The sequence below is a fragment of the Penicillium verhagenii genome (assembly GCF_028828195.1).
Source record: "Penicillium verhagenii strain IBT 33310 chromosome Unknown utg000007l_segment0_segment0, whole genome shotgun sequence".
Classification (NCBI taxonomy): domain Eukaryota; kingdom Fungi; phylum Ascomycota; class Eurotiomycetes; order Eurotiales; family Aspergillaceae; genus Penicillium; species Penicillium verhagenii.
The window spans coordinates 1,536,809-1,555,868 of NW_026643171.1; the positions used below are offsets into that span (position 1 = coordinate 1,536,809).

Consider the following 19,060-nt stretch of genomic DNA (forward strand, 5'->3'; position numbering starts at 1 on the left):
CTTCAGCTACGTCGAGTCCCAACAATGCCTTAAACTTCAAGCGGTGTGGGAGTGTCACTTGCATTCAGGTGAAATCAGGCGATCGGCTAAACGTTTAATGTACGCTGTAAGCACAATCCTTCGGCATTTCCCATGATTAGCGGCAAAAAGAAAGAAAAAAAAAGCAAACGTGTGGAGGAAAAGGGAGTTCCGCAGATTGAGATTGGACAGAGTACAGTAGTTCGTGTCGTATTCTGTGTCGATCGGTTCTCCATCCCCCCTGCAGGCCATTTCCTTTTGACAGCATTCCGTACCGTTTGTCGATCAGTCGAATCGGATTTTCTTTTTTCTTTTTTTTCCTTGTCTTTTTCCTTTCCTTCCCCCCCCCTTTTACCGACTTTCAGAGAAGACTTGCCGTTCATTCTAGGATCTGTCAAAAAAACGGATCTCCAGTCTTGGACGTCTACGTCGATTCCCATGCAAGGAGGTGGGGGAATACGGGACGCGTATAGCGCGGCTATGTATGGCGTTGACCTACGCTCGGGGCATGTCCGGAAAAGGAGAATCTGGAATCTAAGTTCCACAATGCAAAAAATCCAGATCGCAAGTCCACATAGAGCCCGTATGACAGTTCGATTTTCTAAATTTGCCAGACGGAGATCGATGTCAAAGGGGAAAGGCTTGGGGAGTTAGTAGTATAAGCGGGTTCCATCCATCAGAATTCCATCCAATCACTCTTTAGGGTTAAGCTCCTCCCGATTCCCGCTCCCCACTCTGCAATCATCCCAAAGCTATCAGTTTTAACCTCACCTCTGTTTTCCCCACCAACAATTGAAATTGATTTCTACCCGTCCACACAATGTCCTCCGCCGACCCGGATCAGAACCTTTCCCCGGCCGAGCTGGCCCAGCGCGACCGCGAGGAGAAGGAACGCCAGGCTGCTGAAGCTGCCGAGCAGGCCCAGCTTCCCTACCAATGGACCCAGTCCATCCGCGACCTTGACCTGACGGCGCCGATCCCTGCCAATATCAAGGGTCGCGATATGGAGGTTATTCTGACCAAGTCGAAGATCCGCGTCGCTATTAAAGGCCAGGATCCTATCATCGAGGTGCGTTTCGCGTATCTGCTAGTTACCTACACCCCGCTCCCCCCCCACTACGCGTTACACGCTACACCTATCTACTACCCACCCTCCATCGCCTCTCTCGCACTCACACCCTTTCTTGGGATAAAAATACGAGTACGCGCACCATGAAATGACAGAAATGCTGACGTGTACTTTTTTTTTGCGGTGCATAGGGTGACTTCCCCCACCCCATTCTCGTCGACGAATCATCCTGGACTCTCGAAACAACCTCCAAGCCCCCCGGCAAGGAAGTCAGCATCCACCTCGACAAGGTCAACAAGGTGGAGTGGTGGCCGCATGTTGTCAAGGGTGCTCCCAAGATCGACGTTACCAAGATCACACCCGAGAACTCGAGCCTGAGTGACCTGGATGGCGAGACTCGCGCCATGGTGGAGAAGATGATGTATGATCAGCGCCAAAAGGAGGCCGGTGGCTTGACTAGCGACGAGCAGAAGAAAAAGGAGCTTTTGGAGAAGTTCAAGGCTGATCACCCGGGTAGGTTATTCGTGCTTGTGTTGGGGATTTGTGACGCGTGGAATTCGTGCGCTAACAGGCTTTCACAGAGATGGATTTCTCTAATGCTCAGATCAGTTAAGTGCGAGGCTGTAGTGCGTACATATAAGTTTACTAGCCGAAAGATATCTCTGAGTGTATGAATCATGAGTTATGTGCATCGAGCATGGCATCGTTTTCAATGATGCTTGCGAATCTGTCTCTTCACCTTATACCTTCTACCATCTCATCTGTACTAGTATATCCACGGCATTTCCACGGGTTTATAACCACGGCATTCATGTACGGACATTATTCCTATGAATATTAGTGTGCAGGCGACAGCCTTAACGCAAGTGACCCCTACACTAGTAGTACCAATAAGCCCATCCCCACTCAGATTCTCCACAGGCCTGGACTCGAAAGTTGAAGCCCAAGGTTGTCCTGGAAGCCAATTTCGACCTGCGGCACATCCATAGTACGTATAGTATAGCATACCCACCCACTCCCAGGTCCACCCAATGCGACAAACAACACAGCCATATCTACTAGTACTACGTAGCTGCAAAACTACCGATCCAGTCTCCGCAATTACCAGATACGGAAAGACTCCAATCCCGGGAGTGTTCTAGAACAACCAGAATCCAGCCCCACCCCTATTTGAAACAAGGTGACGACCCAGTCCTTGCAGCCACAAATGTGATGTGTATCCGGGACCCGCTGCGCAGTGCACCTGGGTTTGGTTTGGTTTCAGGGGAAAGGAATATCTTCCGAGTTCCGAATTCCAAATCGCCTCTTTTCCAAGGTTCCACCGAAACGAAGGATCGGGATTTCCTTCCAAAAATTCATCGGCAATCTCGGGGCGGGAGGGGATCGTGATCTGATTGATCGGCAACGCAGAATCAAAATATACTCGTCTTCAGGGGTTCTCCACAAACCGGTATTTTGCACGAGCTAACCTGTTTTTGAGGTGATCTGATCCTTTGGAAATCTGTGTGACCTGTGCGGTGAGGCGAGGTCTACATACTTCGTATACCTACGTGTTGGGAGTCATCCAATGTTTGATGGCGGAAACTTGGAATAGGTTGCAGGTGCATGTATGGTATGCGGCTCGTTCTTGGAAAGGGTTGAAGATCAACAAGTCGGAGCTTGGAATGTTGATCTTGAGGTATCCATGTAGAGTATCAAAGGTATCAAGGCACGGACAGTGAATAATGTTGGCAGGTGTGGACCCCGGGAGACTCCCGATGTCCCGCGAGGTTGCGATTGACTTTCTAATGTTGATCGATATGCAGTATACCCTCTTGGGCAGCAACCTTGAAATGGATACCCATTGCATATGCATCACTGATGAATGTTGGGATCTGGTGTATTCAAGTGTTCAGTCTTTGTTTTTCGAAGATTATTCCATTTGATTGAGGTTGGCATTGTTTATTAAGTTGTGGGCAGTATAGATTATGTACCCAGACATGTTCGCCAGTGCAATGCTGCCATGTCTATCATCGTTATTAAGTATCCCAAAGCGTCCCATATTCTCATTCATAATCAAAAGTAGATGTGCTCGTCGCGTCATATGCAGTCATTTGCCACCAAACAAAAATCATGAAACGAGCCAGCATAGCATAGCTAAGCAAAAATAGCAAGGCACGACTGTCGTGCCACGATACACAAGTCCAGCTCGAGTATCACATGCGGCTCAAGTCTCCATGATGACAAATATGCAAGATCAATAAAATCAAAGGAACGTGCGCAGTACGTAGTGCGCCGACAGGCATAATTGTACGCCTATCTTCTCTTCTCTTCTCTTCTCTCCTCTTTTCTTCTCATCAACGGCTCTCCCACGAGCCCCTCCGATGACGACGAATCGAGATATCATCCGCCTCAGACGAAGGCGCCGTTGTCCGGCCCCCATGCACCCTCGCCATCGGCGGAGCATTAAGAGTCACAGCCATCGCCGACGAGATAGAGATAGACCTCGATCTTGAAAGCATAGCCGAGTGACGAGGCGAGTAAGGCGGCGGCGGGGTCTCGCGTGTCGCAGTCGAAGTATTACCATAGCTACTGGGATACGAGAGAGTCGAAGCACTATCGGAGCTCACATCCTCATCGTAGAGATTGCGATTCTTCTCGTCGGCAAAATAAGCCTGGGAGTCTGACGAGATCGACGGATCACGCATATTCCCCTCAAGCGTCTTCTCGTGGATGCTTGTCGGGCGCAACGTGTACTGCGGAAGCGGGACCACGCTTGCATAGCCTCCGTTCGAGTCATCCGGCGGGGGTCCGTGCCCGTCTTGTTCGCTGGCACCTGCGGCTCGGATGAATTCCCCCTCGCCGGAGAGAATGAAACGGCCAGTCTGGATGCCGCTGTGGGAGTGAGTTTGGCTGTGGTGTTGTCTGGTGCTTTGCATCTCGGGTTGAGGCGAGTGCGGGGAAGCATGTTTGTGGGAGAAGCAGCCGCATAGGCTGGAGAGGAATGACATGGCCAGGCAGGGCGGGCCCGGGACGGAAGGGTATTTTCCGTTGTTTTTGGAGTGGTATATGAGGAGAAGGGGAAGGATTAGAGAGGAAAATTTTGAATAGGAAGTTTTGGAGCAAATCTGCAGAGAATAAGAGAGAAAGAAAGACTGAGGGGTCTAGGGCATGTCGCTTTGGGTGGGCGCAGTAAAGATCGGGGAGACAGTTGAGCCGCCTCAATGGATCAGTTGAGATAAGTCTAGTAGGTGAGGAAATCCCACGCTTAAACTGATCAAACTCCTGAACAGGAGCAAAAACAACGACAAATATTCACAGATAAAGTGATTTGGTCATAGAGACATGCTGAGAAGAAAGAAAGAAAAGTGAACAACAAAGCACCTGGATGAGGCTGCTGCAGGCATCCAGGTTTCTTAGAACGCTGATTGGCTGATGATGTCAGCACGGTCTTGCCTGAGGCCAGAAAAGTAATCAATCAATGGTTGGATCTATAAAACTACAAGTATGAGGCTAGTCATAATTTCAAGCTCAGAACGAAGACACCGTACTTGATTGGGCTCTGAGGCTTAGAAAAATAAAAAGTTCAAATGCTTCACCAGCGCCGGCAAGAAAAACAGTAGTCCACAGAAGAAGACGAGTCTACTAGTAGATTGAGGGTTTTCTTTCTCATAACTTGGAATCTCAGCTTTGGAGTGCCGGGTGACTTGGATATGACAATGTTTACAGAGTATGCCCATTTGATCCTCTTTCAAATTAAAGCAAGTGATATCAATATTTAAAATCCTAACTCTGAATTTATTCATAAAGCCATGTTGCAACACTACGGGGATCTTGAGTTTCCTTGTGAGTTCCTCGGACTAGTTTACTAGGCCCACGCTTCAAATACGCTCCGTCCCTTGGTTTGCCTTGAATCTCACCATTGCTCCAGATAACCTTACCTCGTAAGATGGTGTACCGAGGCCAATTGCAAAATTCCATTCCTTCATAGGGCGTATCTAAGAGAAATGTTTGGTTAGAATATGACATCATTGATCAAGCAGCCCGGATTGTCAACGAACAGTCAGCGTTATGGTGTAGCATGGAATTTGTCAAACGGAAATTCTTAAAAGAATCTTCTGGGTGCCACTGTATTCATATGCTTAGCAAGACAAAAAATACTCGAGATGAATGACGGGCACTTACGATGACCAAGTCGGCATCGGAACCAGGCATAATTGTACCCTTTCTAGGATAAAGACCGTACTTCGACAAGTCAGCTCGGGGGTTTTCGTTGTTCAAGCAAAGTACTGGCAGACTTACCAATTTCGCAGGATTAGTCGATGTTAGCTCCACGAATTTCTGGGGAGTGATACGGCCAGTAGCCAGTGCTCCAGTATACAAGAGCGGCAATCGAGTCTCGACTCCAGGAATACCATTGGGGATAAATCTGAAGGAGCCTTGTTTGCGTTTTAGAAGACTTTGCAACTCATCGCCCGTGCAGTGATGTTCGCCTTCCATGCTTGCTGCGTCTTCGAGCACGCCTGCCGGCTTTCCCCTTGGATCGTCATATCGAAATGGACAATGGTCCGATGAGTAGATGGTAAAAGTTCCGTTTTCAAGACCACTGTTACGCTTTAGCTGGAGGTTTCTCGATTTTGATGAGAGAAGTAGAGCATACGCAAACAGTTCCTCTTGATCCGATGTATCTGGAGGCGGAGGGGGTGAACAAATCATCTTGCTGTTTTCAAAGCAAGTGGGCGAATGGAAACGTTTCTATTATATCATTAGCGGTGAACTTCGGTGATTGATATCCAAGAATCTCACTAGATCTTCCCAGGTTAAATGGAAATACTGAGGGCATGTCTCTGCATACACAGGAAGACCCATTGTTTGCGCTCGGCGAACATTCCTGGCCCCAAGCTATAAAATGTGAGTATCTTACTTTTGTCGGCGTGGTATTGAAACTTACCGCCGATCCCACATGGACAAAGAGAATTGGATTTTGGATGAGCTGCGCCAGCGCAATTGCCCGGTTTGTTGCTTCGCCTTCAACAAGTGGAGGTCGCGACAGAGCATGGTAGTAAGGTGCTAAGATGAAATTAGAGACGTGTGATATTAGCTAGAAAAAGGGCAACCAACCAACCATTCCTTTCTTCTCCAGCTTATCTGCAAATTATCTCACGTCAGTATGTCACTTGAAGTTGCAGAAATTTGGATTCCATTTCTTACCAGTGAGCCACTGGATCATATCACCGTTCTCAGCGTGAACCATCTGCGATATGAGTCAAAGTTCGAAACATATTAAAAAGCAGGGAGTGCCCACCGTTGTCATGGAGTTCTTCTTGGCTGCAAACATCACATCCAATAGTTGAGAGTCTGTCATGCGCTGTGTTTCATAAGTCAAGAAAACTTTGCAGCTGCTAACGCCCCAATCGTTCATCAAAATAGGAATCTCTTTTTCCAACACGTCGGTATCGTTGCGAACGATGATTATGTGGAAGCCATAGTCAACATAGCTACCAGTAGCCTCGGCACGCGCGTTATACGCCTCGACGACATGAATAAGACTTTTGTCTTCTTCCGCACGAGTCTGAGTTGCGAAAGTGATGATTGTCGTGGTCCCGCCCGCCGCAGCGCTTTTTGAACCAGTCTCAAAGTTATCGGCACATTCTCCTCCTAGGGCATTAGGCCCCGTCTTCAGATCTTGGGAGAGATGGACATGAGCATCGATGCCACCGGGCATCACATAGGCACCTCTGTCGGCGAGTCAGGAATAGATAGTAAGCAATATTTCATCCAGACGAATACGTACTCGGCATCTATGACTCGGGCTCCTTCTAGCTCATCGGCCGTGAATTCTTCAGCCTGTGCTCGTATTTTTCCATCCTTGATTCCAATACAGTAGGTGCTATTGAGGTCAGGTGAGCGTTGTGGCATACAATCAGAATCAGATATCTTAATTTACCTGATGTCGGCGGCGGTGACCACCTTCCCGTTGGTGATAATCAGGTCGAACTTTGACATGTTGTTCGGTCAGCTGCGTCAACTCACGAAATGGACAGTTGATGCTGAATTTCTAAACCTGTTGCTCTGTTCCAGCTGTCTGCATCTTATCTCATTTGTATGATACTGCTTATCATATACATTGTTGAGTCGAGATAAGAAAGCGGGCCATGCGGCATCATTGCCGATCGAGCCGATGCAGCCCGATAACAACAGCCGACGTCTTATCTTTGATATTGAAGTCATGATAAGGATAATCGATGATAAGAATCTACTAGTAGACTTATAGGTATCGGAGTACATGGAACTCCAGGGCTGTGTATAGTGAATGCTGTCATTTCACTGCCAACTTGGTGCATGGTATATACCTCTTTGGCCGATTCCAGAGTTCCTTCCTTTTTCCCGTTCCCGGGCGATCTCTTTGAAAGAGACCTAATTTGGTATAGATGCTACTAATTATACAACATTTGATCACAAAGAGAATGTGGGACTGTACTTCTTAAGTGGTTGACTGGTCACTCAGGACAAAGTCTCAAGGTGACTTGGAAGAGTATTCAGTTCTTTGTTTCAACGTTACTTTTAAACCTTATATAGTCCTCCAGCAAGGCCTGCGTCTGCCATATTTTGTTACTTATAATTCTCGATAGTAGCATAACCTTCTCACCTATATTCCCATCAACACTGGCTCAATTCTACAATAATTTGACTTTTCCGACCCTTCCGACCCTCACACGACCATATCTTCGATGTCTCATTCCGATGTGATTTTTATATGCAAGCCGTGCTTTATAATAATGGGCGATCTATTCTTCTGTCGACCTGAGCCCTACTCCGATTACACATTGGGTCCAAGTACCTGTGCTTGCTGCAAAAGCCGCGAAAATGAAGCGATGCTGGTATTCACCCCATGCCTACAGCTTTGCAAATTCCCGAGTCAAATGTATCCACACATACTGACCAGTCCCTGGAAAGATTCATTCGAAGTTCAAAGAAATTCTACCTTTCGAGTACGAGGTCACCTCTGCTATCTTCGTGGATTTTTTCAAAGAGTCCCCAATCTGGCGCAAATCGTTCGGAGGCTGGAGAGTTCGGTTCCTGCAAGAACACTTATACAACCATTTCAAGGCCCACGTGAGGTGCTATTGGGCTCATTTGTCTGCGTTTAAAGAGATGCATGCAACTGGTATCCAGGGCTACCGATATCTGTTACGTTTAAATCCTGAGGTGCGGGCGGTGGCCACGATGTATGTGCAGAATCAAATCTGTTTGGAGTTGGCACATACAAAAGCTTTCTTGAAGCATCATGGCGCGGAGGATGGGAACAAGGCTGGATATTTAAATTTCCTACGTGAGCTATTTCCTGGGTACGTCCCATCTACTAGTAGTTGAACAAAGTACTAGTTCCTTTGGGCATTTCAATTTAGGCACGACTTTCTGCATAGTATCACATCAATTTGATACGATAGTTCAAATGTTCTGTTTACATACTGAAGGTTATGGAAGTACATCAGTTGTCAAAAGTTTCCGCGCGATTTGCACCTAATTGTGGAGCATATCGTATGGAAACTTTTGCTCTATGAATCTAATTAGTCCAACCCAGTCAGATGAAAGATGTCGACCATGAAAAAAAAGATGAAAAATTATTTCCAGATTATTGAATTGATTGAATTTGAAAAGCTTTTTTTGTTCTTATACCGTGGTTCTTGCATCTAAGTATGCGGCACTTTGGGCAGCAAGTTCTCCGCACACATTTCTCCGCATAAGCATTGCGGCTCCACCGAGCTCTGAACCCTTCGCAAATTCGACCTCCTACCGAGCACGTCATCTCCCAATCCCAACGGCAGGCGATCCACCGCGCCAAAACTTCCATTATCGCCATGTCTATTGACGGGGATGAGAGTGCGAGAGCTTCGGCTTCGGCGGCAACGGAGCACACCCCTCTGCTACGCGATGCTGATCCCGTCAATTCCGCCCCGCCAAATGAAGAGCAACCAACGACTGAAGAGGTCAGCACCAAGGAACTGATCATCATCCTGGGAAGTATCTGGGTCGGCGTGTTTCTAGCAGCACTTGGTATGTTTCCTTTTGTCTTTTCTTAATGATAATTTGACGCGTCTTTGTGCATACCAGGCTAACTGAGGTTTCTCGCACTGCAGACACAACAATTGTTGCGACACTCTCCGCTCCCATTTCCTCCTCCTTCAACTCGTTCTCTTTACTTTCATGGTTGGCCACCTCATACTTGATTTCAAATGCTGCTTGTCAACCACTCAGCGGTCGGCTGACTGATATTTATTCGCGTCGGTGGGGACTGGTCTTCTCAAACATCTTCTTCGCACTCGGGAACCTGATCTGTGGGTTGGCAAAGACCGAGAACACAATGATTCTTGGTCGCGTTGTTGCGGGAATTGGAGGAGGTGGCCTGACAGCTATCTCGACCTTTGTGACCTCGGACTTGGTTCCCCTTCGCAAACGAGGCATCTGGCAGGGTATCGGCAACATCTGCTATGGGGCCGGAAGCGGTCTCGGTGGTGTCTTTGGTGGTTGGATCAACGACACGCTAGGATGGCGATGGGCATTCTTGCTCCAAATCCCTTTCCTGGTGATCTCATGCATCTTGGTCGCGTTCAAGGTCAACATCCCAGTGAGGGAATCGGACCAGTCCCGCATCAGGCGTGTTGATTTCCTGGGTGCCATCACCCTCGTACTGACGCTGGTCACACTGCTGGTAGGCTTGAACACTGGCGGGAACCAGGTGCCATGGACACACCCAATTGTCCTCACATCCCTGCCGCTTTCCGCGGTGTTCCTGGGCTTATTCATTTATGTGGAAGCTCGGGTTGCGTCGGAGCCTGTCATTCCCGTGAAGCTCCTTTTGAACCGCACGGTCGCAGCAGCTTGCTTGACAAATTGGTTTACCACGATGGCAATCTTCGGTCTGCTGTTCTACCTTCCCTTGTATTTCCAAGTCCAGGGACTGTCAGCCACTGCCGCTGGAGTCCGCTTGATTCCTCAAGCGCTTGGCACGTCCATGGGCTCCCTGGGTTGTGGATTTATAATGCGATCCAGTGGTCAGTATAAATTGTTGAACTGTGGGGCTATGGCGTTGCAGGTGGCCGCGGGGGCACTGGTCTGTACTTTGAACTTTTCCACCCCGTCATGGCTGCCATTCCTCTACTTCTTCCTCCTTGGAGTTGCGTATGGCAGCATGCTCACCATCACGCTTGTTGCTCTTATCTCTGCTGTGGATCACGAGCACCACGCCGTGGTTACATCAGCATCCTATGCATTCCGCAGCACCGGTAGCACGGTCGGAATCACAATTGCATCGGCCGTGTTCCAGAACACATTGAAGGTCGGGCTGTGGTCTCGCTTTGGTGACCGCAAGCATGCAGCTGAGCTTATCTCAAAGCTGCGAGATAGCATCGATGAGATTCGCAAACTTCCTCAGGACTGGATTCCAGGCGTACTGGATGCATATATGAGCTCTCTGCGGGCAGTATTCTTGACGTTGTTAGGATTGGCGGTGTTGGGGGCCTTGTCTAGCATTGCCATGCGTGAGCATAAGTTGCACAACAACCTGTCTCGGCGCTGAAGAATTGAACCAGTCTGAGGAATAATATCATATAGATTCTAGACACTGCACAATATTGATAGATGTATAAAGCTTCAAGATTGATCAAATAAACGCAAGTTATAAAAGGTATAAAACTTATAGTTCTCTACATACAATGGCAGCAACCTTAATTCCTTTAATTCCATTAGTCATGGGTCATGAGTTGACCGCCTCCGCCTTGTAGTGTCCAATCGCCGTCATGCGATCCTGCACGGCTGCCCGCCTCTAACCGCCGATCGCTCTAGTCTTCTTGAGTCTCCTCTTCGTGCTGCATGTGATTGGTGGGAGACCTGATTCTCCCTGCAGGAAAAGGAGCATTCGGCCTGATTTATTTCTTGTGGTGCTAGCATCCACAGCTGAAACCACAACTGGAGCTAGCCAACAACTTTGTCCAAGTGGCAAGACGTGGCGACTGGGGATTGAGTCGAAAGCGATCGGGTTGCAGGATATCGATTGCACATAGCTACACCGCTGAATCTAAATTGACGAGAGCGATACGAAGGAAGTCAAGAGTGCAGGTTTTGTACAGATTCCCGTGCATATAGCATTTGTATGGGGCCCCAGTCACCGCTTCGATTGACTGATCTCCACCCCGAACCACAAAGTCTGCCGGATAAGCGTTTTGAGACCATTTCATCTGGCTTTTCGTCTCTTTTACTTGGAACTACTTCAAGAAATTATTTTCTACAGATCATTCACTTTCCTCGTCTTTCCCCCAACCTCCTCACCACCTTCGAATACGCTTCCTTTGTCTCGATCGACGAGTCTTCTCTCCGCATTTTGCGTGCAGACCCTCCTCCACTCTTATCGAACCACCCTGAACCGGCCCGGCATATCGCAGTCGACTTTTGATTCGACCAGAAATTTTACAACGTCCACGAAACAACGGCGAAGAAGAGTTGTGGACCGGTGAAATGGAAGTGGATGGCGAAGAAACAGTAATTCCGAACAAAGATGGTTACTGCATTAGCTACGACCCGCCTTTGTCTGGCGCGACAGCACCTGTGCCACGACGTCGACGGCTACTCTTATCGACTGACAGCGCCTTCGCTGATACCATACTCCCGTCGTTGGTGCAGAACCCCTACATCGAGCTGCGATTGATCACCGATGAACCTTCAGCTCTGCTGGCAGGCACGAACCGGATACCGCATTATATGGATACCGTGGATGGGCAGACATTTGACAAAAAGACCGGAGCACGAAAATGGCTCAAAGCAAAGACGGCAGAGCTTTGCGAGTGGGCCGATATGCTGCTTGTCGCCCCCATTGACGCTGGAGCTCTCGGATCCATGTTAGCGGGGTTGACCAACACCTTGACATTGGCGCTTTTGCGTGGCTGGATCTCAACCAAGCCTGTCATTCTCATACCTGGGATGACTGTTTCAGAATGGGAAAATCCGTTGACTCGCCGACAGCTCGATGAACTTCAACGTTATTGGACATGGGTGTACACAATAAAGCCCGTGCTTTGGAAGTCTAACGGACCCGAGGATCTCACAACCTTGCCATGGGGTGGGTTAAAGGATCTGCATGCCACAATTCAACTAGCGCTGCATATACCGTCGATGGCTGCATATAGGACTGCTGCAGATTCTACGAATGGCAAATCTGTAGCGACACAATCATCCACTAAAGGGGCCCAATCATTAAAATCTAGCAACCCCGCGGCATCCGCCTTGCGAACTATGCAGACCCACTGGCCGAATTCCAAAAAGAAAGACCAGTCTTTGCCGCTTGAATTATGGCTTAATATTTTTGAAGATCAGTTAGGGGATTGGGAAATTGCGAAAGCCGTTGGAATCCCAAACCGCCTTCCCGTGCCCAAGGAATGGCAGAGCCATCTCTTGAAAATGTCTACCCCTGCGTCTCTCGAATACACAATCCTGCGAGGTTCCTTTGCTGCTATCAAAAGGCGCATCGATGCCCTTCCTCGTTGGAAGCCCGTGTCAGATCTAGCATGCCACCTCATCGTGAAATTCTCACGAACTGATATATTGTCTTACCTAACCGAAAACCACATCGATCTTTTCTTTACGACGTCACGTCTCACCAACATTCCCTACCGTGTGTCTTCGATGTACGGCAACCCGACTGTTTTGACATGGTGGCGTGACGCCCCTGCGCTCCCCAACAAAGAATATGCGGTCGATGCTATGGACGGTGCATCTAGATCTGGATTTATTCAAGTGCTAGACTGGTGGCTCCATTCAGGGCTTGACCTGAAATACAGTGAACGTGCTCTCGAGTCCGCCAGTGCTGAGGGCCGGGTCGCAGTACTTGATTGGTGGAAATCAGCATCAGCAAATTCTCCACGCTCGAAACGTATTATGATGAAAGTTGGTAAATCCGTTCTTCTCGCCGCACAGTCCGGTCGTACAGCCTCTTTGGCCTGGTGGGATGCATCAGGAATTCCATACAGCCATGCGGAGAACGTTGCTCGCATCGCTAGTACGCACGGCCATATTCACGTCCTGGATTTCTGGTACCGTTTGAAGGGACCAAAGATGATCTTTGACAACCAAGTACTTGTCGGCCCAACCAAGAATGGTCATGACCATGTACTACAATGGTGGAAAGACTGCGGTCTGCGGGTCGAGTTCAAGACCTGTGACATTGAAGAAGCTCTCGAAGACGCAGCCCCAGGTGCTGATGTCCGCGTGCGTGCATGGTGGGAACGCAATGGCCTCAACCTGGGCCTCGGGACAAGAGAGTGGATGAAGCCCAAGGTTCTTTAATCTGCATTTTGAGTATTTTCTCCGGGGTTCGGGTTTTTGATCATGCATTTCCAGGCGATGGAGTGAATTCCCCGTTTACACTTCGGTTGTTTCTTTTTTACCCCCTTCTCTTTCTCTTCATTTCTCTTCAGTCGACTGATAAGTCATTCCTACTTTCCACTTATGACATCAAATGATGAGATGACCCGCAAATACCCATTTGAATATTTTCATTGATGTCATTCAATTCGTTGGCCGCCCACTTGGGCCCGAAACTCCTAAAGCATATCTTTTCTGACGACCTGTATTTATCAAGAATGAATCCATCATGAGCTCACTCACTCCCACGTCTCCGGCCGCATCTGCTTAATCTGAATGCACTTAAGCGAAGACTTGATCCCCTCGAACAAATCCTTAACGTGCTTAGCAGCGAATAGATGATAATCCCCCACTTCATTCCAACCAGTCAAGAACACGAATTCCTTATTCAGGCCTCTACCACCGATCCGCCATCCACCGGCGTAGGAGTAAGGAGCCTCGTTCGCCGCGTGCCGGGCAATCAAACTCTCATACGATGCATCAAACTCCTTCGTCTTGTCCGGCCGAACGAAGTACCGCGTGATCGCAACGACGGGTGCACTGAGCGGGATTCTAGCAGCACCACACTGAATCAAGCGTAAGCCCATCTGTTAGCCACGAGCACAAGGCCAGGTAGAAATAAACCCCATTGATACCCACCCACCCCTCTGTTTGGGAAGAAAAGGAAGAGGAAGAAGAAGAGGACAAAGCAACAAACTCACATCAAGTTCCAAATGAACCACCCAATCACCTTCCAGGTCATCTGTTCGCAGCTTCTCGCACGCCAGGTGGTCATGAGAAACAAACCACTTTGCGATGGGACTTCTGTTCTTTTCCCATCCTCCGATTATGTAGACCTTCTTCGGGTCTTCCACCTGTCTGAAGAAGAGGGTCGGGTGCTTTGAGAGGACGCATTGTTTTTCCTGGGCCTTGATGAAGTTTTGGATAGTCTCTGGGGCAAAGTCCGTGGTTCTGAAGTTTAGGAGGCCAACTTCCGTCATGTTTGCTGCGTGGAGGGGCAGATTTGAGAGATGATGATGTGGATGGATGAGTCTGGGTTTGGGAGTTGGGAGCTTTCATGCATTTTATGGCAGAGAAGAGAGTCTATGGGTGTATTCACGTTGGTATTCACTACTAGATTGGAATAAGGGAGGCCCGAGGCAGCGATCTTTTTGCGGGTCTGGGGTCCGGACTTGGCCTGAAGTTAGGGCTTCGAGTTACTTTCTTTGCCTACCTAGGAAACATTTGAACCATTGTTCCGCTGGATTCAATTCAAAGTTCTTTTGTATGAATTGTCCTCTGGAAGACTGTAGTTACGGCTGAGGCAGCCCTGAATCAATGTTGCGGGTCTGTTCCCGATTGGGCCTCAGATTAGGGCTTCGGGGTTATTTCATTCACTAGTACCTGGCAGGTACGTAGTATACTATTGTTCCCCATCCTGGGTGAAGGCTCATATCTAAGCTGCCGTCCCCTTTATACAGGCACCCAGAGTCAGGCTCAGTGAATAGATTCCAGTCCGTGTCCAGATCCAGTGGGCTGCTCATTGAATATTCCAAGACGCCCTTTGTAGAGGCATCTGTCGAGCACCCACTGGAGTGCTCAATTCACACTTATCCAAATCAGTTGATCCGAATGGGCACTCGGCCCCCACGATTAGGTCGTGTTTATGTGAACAACCTTTTGATGGCTCTAACCATGCCCTCCTCATTCCTGGAGATGTTTTCCATCCTCCAATTTTGCACGCCCACTACCACCCAACCTTAATTAACTTATTACAGCAAGAGAACAAAGAAACGGAAGGCTAGTTCTTTGCCTACCAAGTAGCATCAAAAAGGAGGAAAAGGTGTATTCAAAAATTGTTATATATACAGAGATTTTTATCTACACATATGAGCTTAAAGGTACTACATGTTATTGATGGGAATTGAGCATTAGAAGTTGTGGAATTGTTCGTTTAGCGACTTCGCGACAGGGTCTGTTTTGTATGAGCTATTTTGGAAGAAATAGCGTGGAAAGGTATCGACCCACTCACCACTTGAATATAATTGATAGTGAGAGCCCTGAAAATCTGGAGGTTTTCAAGCTGGAGCGAATACGAGTACTTCCCTGCGTGCGGAGAAAGATCGCTGAAAAACGCGTAACACCCCGGGGCCAAAACCTGACGACCAACCTTATTGGATAGACTCACGGGCCGCAGTGGATACTTGTATAATTTAAGTCTAAATATACTCTTCGTGCATTCCAAGGTTGCATATAGTTCTTACTTCGATATAATGCCCTGTGGATGCCTTTCCCACAAACCAAAACACTTGAGCAAGGCTTCCGTCGAGATTTCATATGCAGCCCACAATCAATGCGAGTGATCTGAAGAGCCATCCCGAGAATTGCGATAAAATCGGGAGACTAAATCCATCGATGGTAGCTAGCGCAAAGAGTGGAGTTAGTACTATCGACCCAGTCCAGGCCGTGGCTGGTATTTCACTACGCCAGATGCTATTTAAGCACTGATAACCCATACTATGCACACTAGTAAACAAACAAAATGGCCCCCGGGGCAGCAGGATCCATATTGCTACCCACCTATTGTCTACAACATCCAGCATGGTACTATCTATAGCCCTGAAGCCATCTTCAACCTCAGAATGAGTCTCAATTCGCGTGGAGAATAATCCACAGTTACCATCCACCCCAAATCCCTCAAAGAGCTAGGGAAGAAAGGATTCCCAAGGTTGGATAAGAGAATCCTTTCGCTTCAGAATCGGCAAATGCATCTTCCTGGATGGGTATAAGTAGAGGTACTATCCCCGAACATGAACAGCTCACCCAGCACAGCAAAACAATCAATCATCCTTATATACTCCGAGTCATCTTGCCACCAAGCCCAATCCAACAATGCGTTTCAACCTCCTGATGTTGGCGTCCCTCGCGGCAAGCACCGCCGCTGCCCTCCCCTCACCCGACGCCCTGGACCAAGAATTCATGCCAGTCCTCCGCCTGGAAGACTTCGAAGGCGGCGCCAACACCACCTCCACAACCAACGTCACCGACACCGACCTCGCCGGGCGCACCAATATCGAGATCTGCCAAGCCTACGTCACCACAACCTACTTCTGCGTGCTACTCGGGACGCAGGCCATCAACCTGGTCTCCAGTAGCATCGGGTCGGCTATCAAGCATCTGTCCAACGACAACGACTGCGGCCGTCACTCTGGCACGTCGGACGGCATTAAGTGGATCTACCACGCTACTGGCCGGAACTGCGACACCACTGCTGAGTTGGTGACTATCGAATCGGCAATTCGGCATGGGCTGTCGGCGTTTTATAATGATAAGCTGTGCAAGACTGTGTGCTGGAGGATGACGCACGGGGGTACTTGGGCTGGGTATATGAAGTTGGGTCCTGAGGATGGGTTCGAGAATGGTAAGGCTTGTGGACCGGGTGTGTCGTATACGGAGTGTGAGATTGGAGGTAGCTTGATTTATTAGAGGGGGAGGTGTCCTAGTTCTGGGGAGTTGTTTGTAAGGTCACATCCTGGATGAGATCGTGCACTGGTGTTGTCAAGTCATCATTGATAACTTGGTGTGGTTGGAAAGAACAAATCAACTTGGTGGAAGTTGAATACTCAATCTGGATCTTGAGGAGTCCTGGCTCATGAGGCGTATATAGACGCTTCAATCAATACAACATATGCGCCATTCCAACTTTTCAAGGGAAATAGACCTATTTGGACCAAGCTGGCTTAGAGAGACACTCACAGAAAAAACCAATCTAAAAGGCCCAATAGGATAAGACCGGAGGAGAGAGACCAGGGCATATTACATCTGAAAAACTGTAATTACTAGTGATATTGATGAAGGGCTTAGTCTATGGACATTACAGCCTATGCATTCAAACATTCCTGGTGCTGAAGTACAGCTATAAACCAGTAGATGGATTTCTTCCAGAGTGCTCCAACAGCGAATTCAAGCTAGGTCATGCTTCTGCTAATCGTGATTCGGATCGATAAAGTGCGTAGACACCTATACTTCTTTGCTGCAAGAGGTTAGCTTGAATGTTTCTAGCAATAAATGTAGTAGTGAAATGGGGAAAACATACTAAGTGAAGCCAGTCTTCTCAATTCCAGGGGTCTTGATCGCGTTACGATCGCCAAAGGGATTGTCCTCGTCATCCTCTTCTGATTCCTCACTTTCACTCTCCAAATCTTCCAAGGCTGTTGGACGAGGCGGCTTAGGAGGGTTAATACTCAGTCCACTGAAATTGTGATTAATCTCGTCATCTAATTCAGACTTGGACCGCCAGTTGCCACCCAGCACATCGTCATCACTGTCACTGTCATAGTCGACGCTCTTGTCCAACACCTCAAACGACATCAACGCCTCAACCAGCTCCTCATTGGCGTGGATCAACCCGCCCAAGAATTCCTCACTTTCAATATGCTGAATATAACGCAAAATCTGGTGTCGGAGTTTCTTGCACTTCTCAAATCGACTGATGCATTCCGCATCCTCGCTCACCCGTGTCGTCTCGCGGTTAACAAGCTTGAGCGCATTTAACAGATTCGTACTCGCTACAGAAGCCGATGCAAGCGTCTGCAAGATCTCCGGTCGTTCGCGTTCCAGATTGAAACTCCTGCCCGCACTAATCGACAGTTTCTTCTCCCTCTTGTCCTTCTTCGGTTTATTCTTGTGCTTCGGACTACTCAAAGGCGTGGACGGTCCATTCCCTGCTGACACGGAGACGGTATGGCCCATAGCCGGCTGATTTGACGACCCTTCCCGCAACACCTTTGCCTTGGCCTGCATGGCGGGCTGCTTTCGCGTGGGAAGCTGTCTGTATAGCGCAGCAATCTTAGCCATTCCAGGCGTATCCTTGTACGTGACAGCCCATTGTCCGAAGAGAACTTTGCATTTTTGTTTCACTTGTGGATCGGAAACGGAGTCTGTTCCTGCAATGCGCAGTCGCTCGAGAAGGGGTTCGTCGGCAAAGCCGCGCAGGAAACGCTCGCCTGCGTTCTGGATGAGAAAATCAAGGATCACGAGCGCCCGGAGTTGTCGGTGTAGATTTCCGTACTTTCTATAGTGGATGAGATCAGCCAAGGTTCGTGGTGGTGGTGTGCGGTTACTGGCTTACAGCTTCTTGCGCAGGGCGCGACTCGCCTCCGTTGGTCCGCTGGACTGGATGCGGATGACCTCGATTAAATCGACGATACCGCTAGAGTCCTCCACTTCGTATGTTTCGCTGGTGAGGACCTCGATTTGCACGGTCACGGCCGAATATGGTTTCTGTGGGGATCATGGGACGATGTGAGTTCTATGGTCACACGATGCACTTGTGGTGCGATTTCAAAATGGTACGCACCGAGGACTGAAACATGATGGGCGATATTGTAGGATATTCCAAGGTTGACTATAGATTCACACAGTTAGAATATTGGAAATGCCTCAGGGGGCTTTTGTGCCTGGGGCCCTGAGAAGTCCACTGACTCAAAAATTGGTCCCTTAACCCCGCGGGTATCAACACTTCGGGATCCGGTTCAACCCCGCACGGCTTGAAATGCACACTGAGAGTGGGATTGAAGAGATCCAGCCAAGGCTATA

The 19,060-nt window shown here is 48.6% G+C and overlaps 8 protein-coding genes across 8 annotated transcripts; 4 read left to right on the forward strand and 4 right to left on the reverse strand.

Annotated features, from left to right (window-relative positions):
• Positions 1–838: 838 nt before the first annotated feature.
• Positions 839–1,700, forward strand: N7466_007257 (NudC domain-containing protein; the record flags this gene model as incomplete). Its single annotated transcript, XM_057166646.1, has 3 exons — positions 839–1,087; positions 1,279–1,600; positions 1,669–1,700. The coding sequence occupies 3 exons, from the start codon at positions 839–841 to the stop codon at positions 1,698–1,700; spliced, it is 603 nt and encodes a 200-aa protein (XP_057019687.1).
• A 1,723-nt stretch (positions 1,701–3,423) lies between these two features.
• On the reverse strand, positions 3,424–4,077 carry N7466_007258 (uncharacterized protein; the record flags this gene model as incomplete). The annotated part of the gene is made up of 1 exon (XM_057166647.1): positions 3,424–4,077. One exon carries the CDS (start codon positions 4,075–4,077, stop codon positions 3,424–3,426), a length of 654 nt encoding a protein of 217 aa, XP_057019688.1.
• A 787-nt stretch (positions 4,078–4,864) lies between these two features.
• On the reverse strand, positions 4,865–7,072 carry N7466_007259 (aminohydrolase; the record flags this gene model as incomplete). The annotated part of the gene is made up of 11 exons (XM_057166648.1): positions 4,865–5,064; positions 5,128–5,194; positions 5,252–5,311; positions 5,369–5,821; positions 5,873–5,968; positions 6,018–6,136; positions 6,188–6,214; positions 6,278–6,320; positions 6,372–6,804; positions 6,861–6,956; positions 7,014–7,072. The coding sequence occupies 11 exons, from the start codon at positions 7,070–7,072 to the stop codon at positions 4,865–4,867; spliced, it is 1,653 nt and encodes a 550-aa protein (XP_057019689.1).
• A 1,856-nt stretch (positions 7,073–8,928) lies between these two features.
• N7466_007260 (MDR family MFS transporter) lies at positions 8,929–10,646 on the forward strand (the record flags this gene model as incomplete). The annotated part of the gene is made up of 2 exons (XM_057166649.1): positions 8,929–9,124; positions 9,208–10,646. The coding sequence occupies 2 exons, from the start codon at positions 8,929–8,931 to the stop codon at positions 10,644–10,646; spliced, it is 1,635 nt and encodes a 544-aa protein (XP_057019690.1).
• A 935-nt stretch (positions 10,647–11,581) lies between these two features.
• Positions 11,582–13,405, forward strand: N7466_007261 (uncharacterized protein; the record flags this gene model as incomplete). Its single annotated transcript, XM_057166650.1, has 1 exon — positions 11,582–13,405. The coding sequence occupies one exon, from the start codon at positions 11,582–11,584 to the stop codon at positions 13,403–13,405; it is 1,824 nt and encodes a 607-aa protein (XP_057019691.1).
• Positions 13,406–13,722: 317 nt separating this feature from the next.
• On the reverse strand, positions 13,723–14,463 carry N7466_007262 (uncharacterized protein; the record flags this gene model as incomplete). The annotated part of the gene is made up of 2 exons (XM_057166651.1): positions 13,723–14,070; positions 14,185–14,463. The coding sequence occupies 2 exons, from the start codon at positions 14,461–14,463 to the stop codon at positions 13,723–13,725; spliced, it is 627 nt and encodes a 208-aa protein (XP_057019692.1).
• A 1,891-nt stretch (positions 14,464–16,354) lies between these two features.
• N7466_007263 (uncharacterized protein) lies at positions 16,355–16,948 on the forward strand (the record flags this gene model as incomplete). The annotated part of the gene is made up of 1 exon (XM_057166652.1): positions 16,355–16,948. The coding sequence occupies one exon, from the start codon at positions 16,355–16,357 to the stop codon at positions 16,946–16,948; it is 594 nt and encodes a 197-aa protein (XP_057019693.1).
• Positions 16,949–17,557: 609 nt separating this feature from the next.
• Positions 17,558–18,836, reverse strand: N7466_007264 (LSB5 family protein; the record flags this gene model as incomplete). The annotated part of the gene is made up of 3 exons (XM_057166653.1): positions 17,558–18,536; positions 18,594–18,745; positions 18,822–18,836. 3 exons carry the CDS (start codon positions 18,834–18,836, stop codon positions 17,558–17,560), a joined length of 1,146 nt encoding a protein of 381 aa, XP_057019694.1.
• Positions 18,837–19,060: the final 224 nt, after the last annotated feature.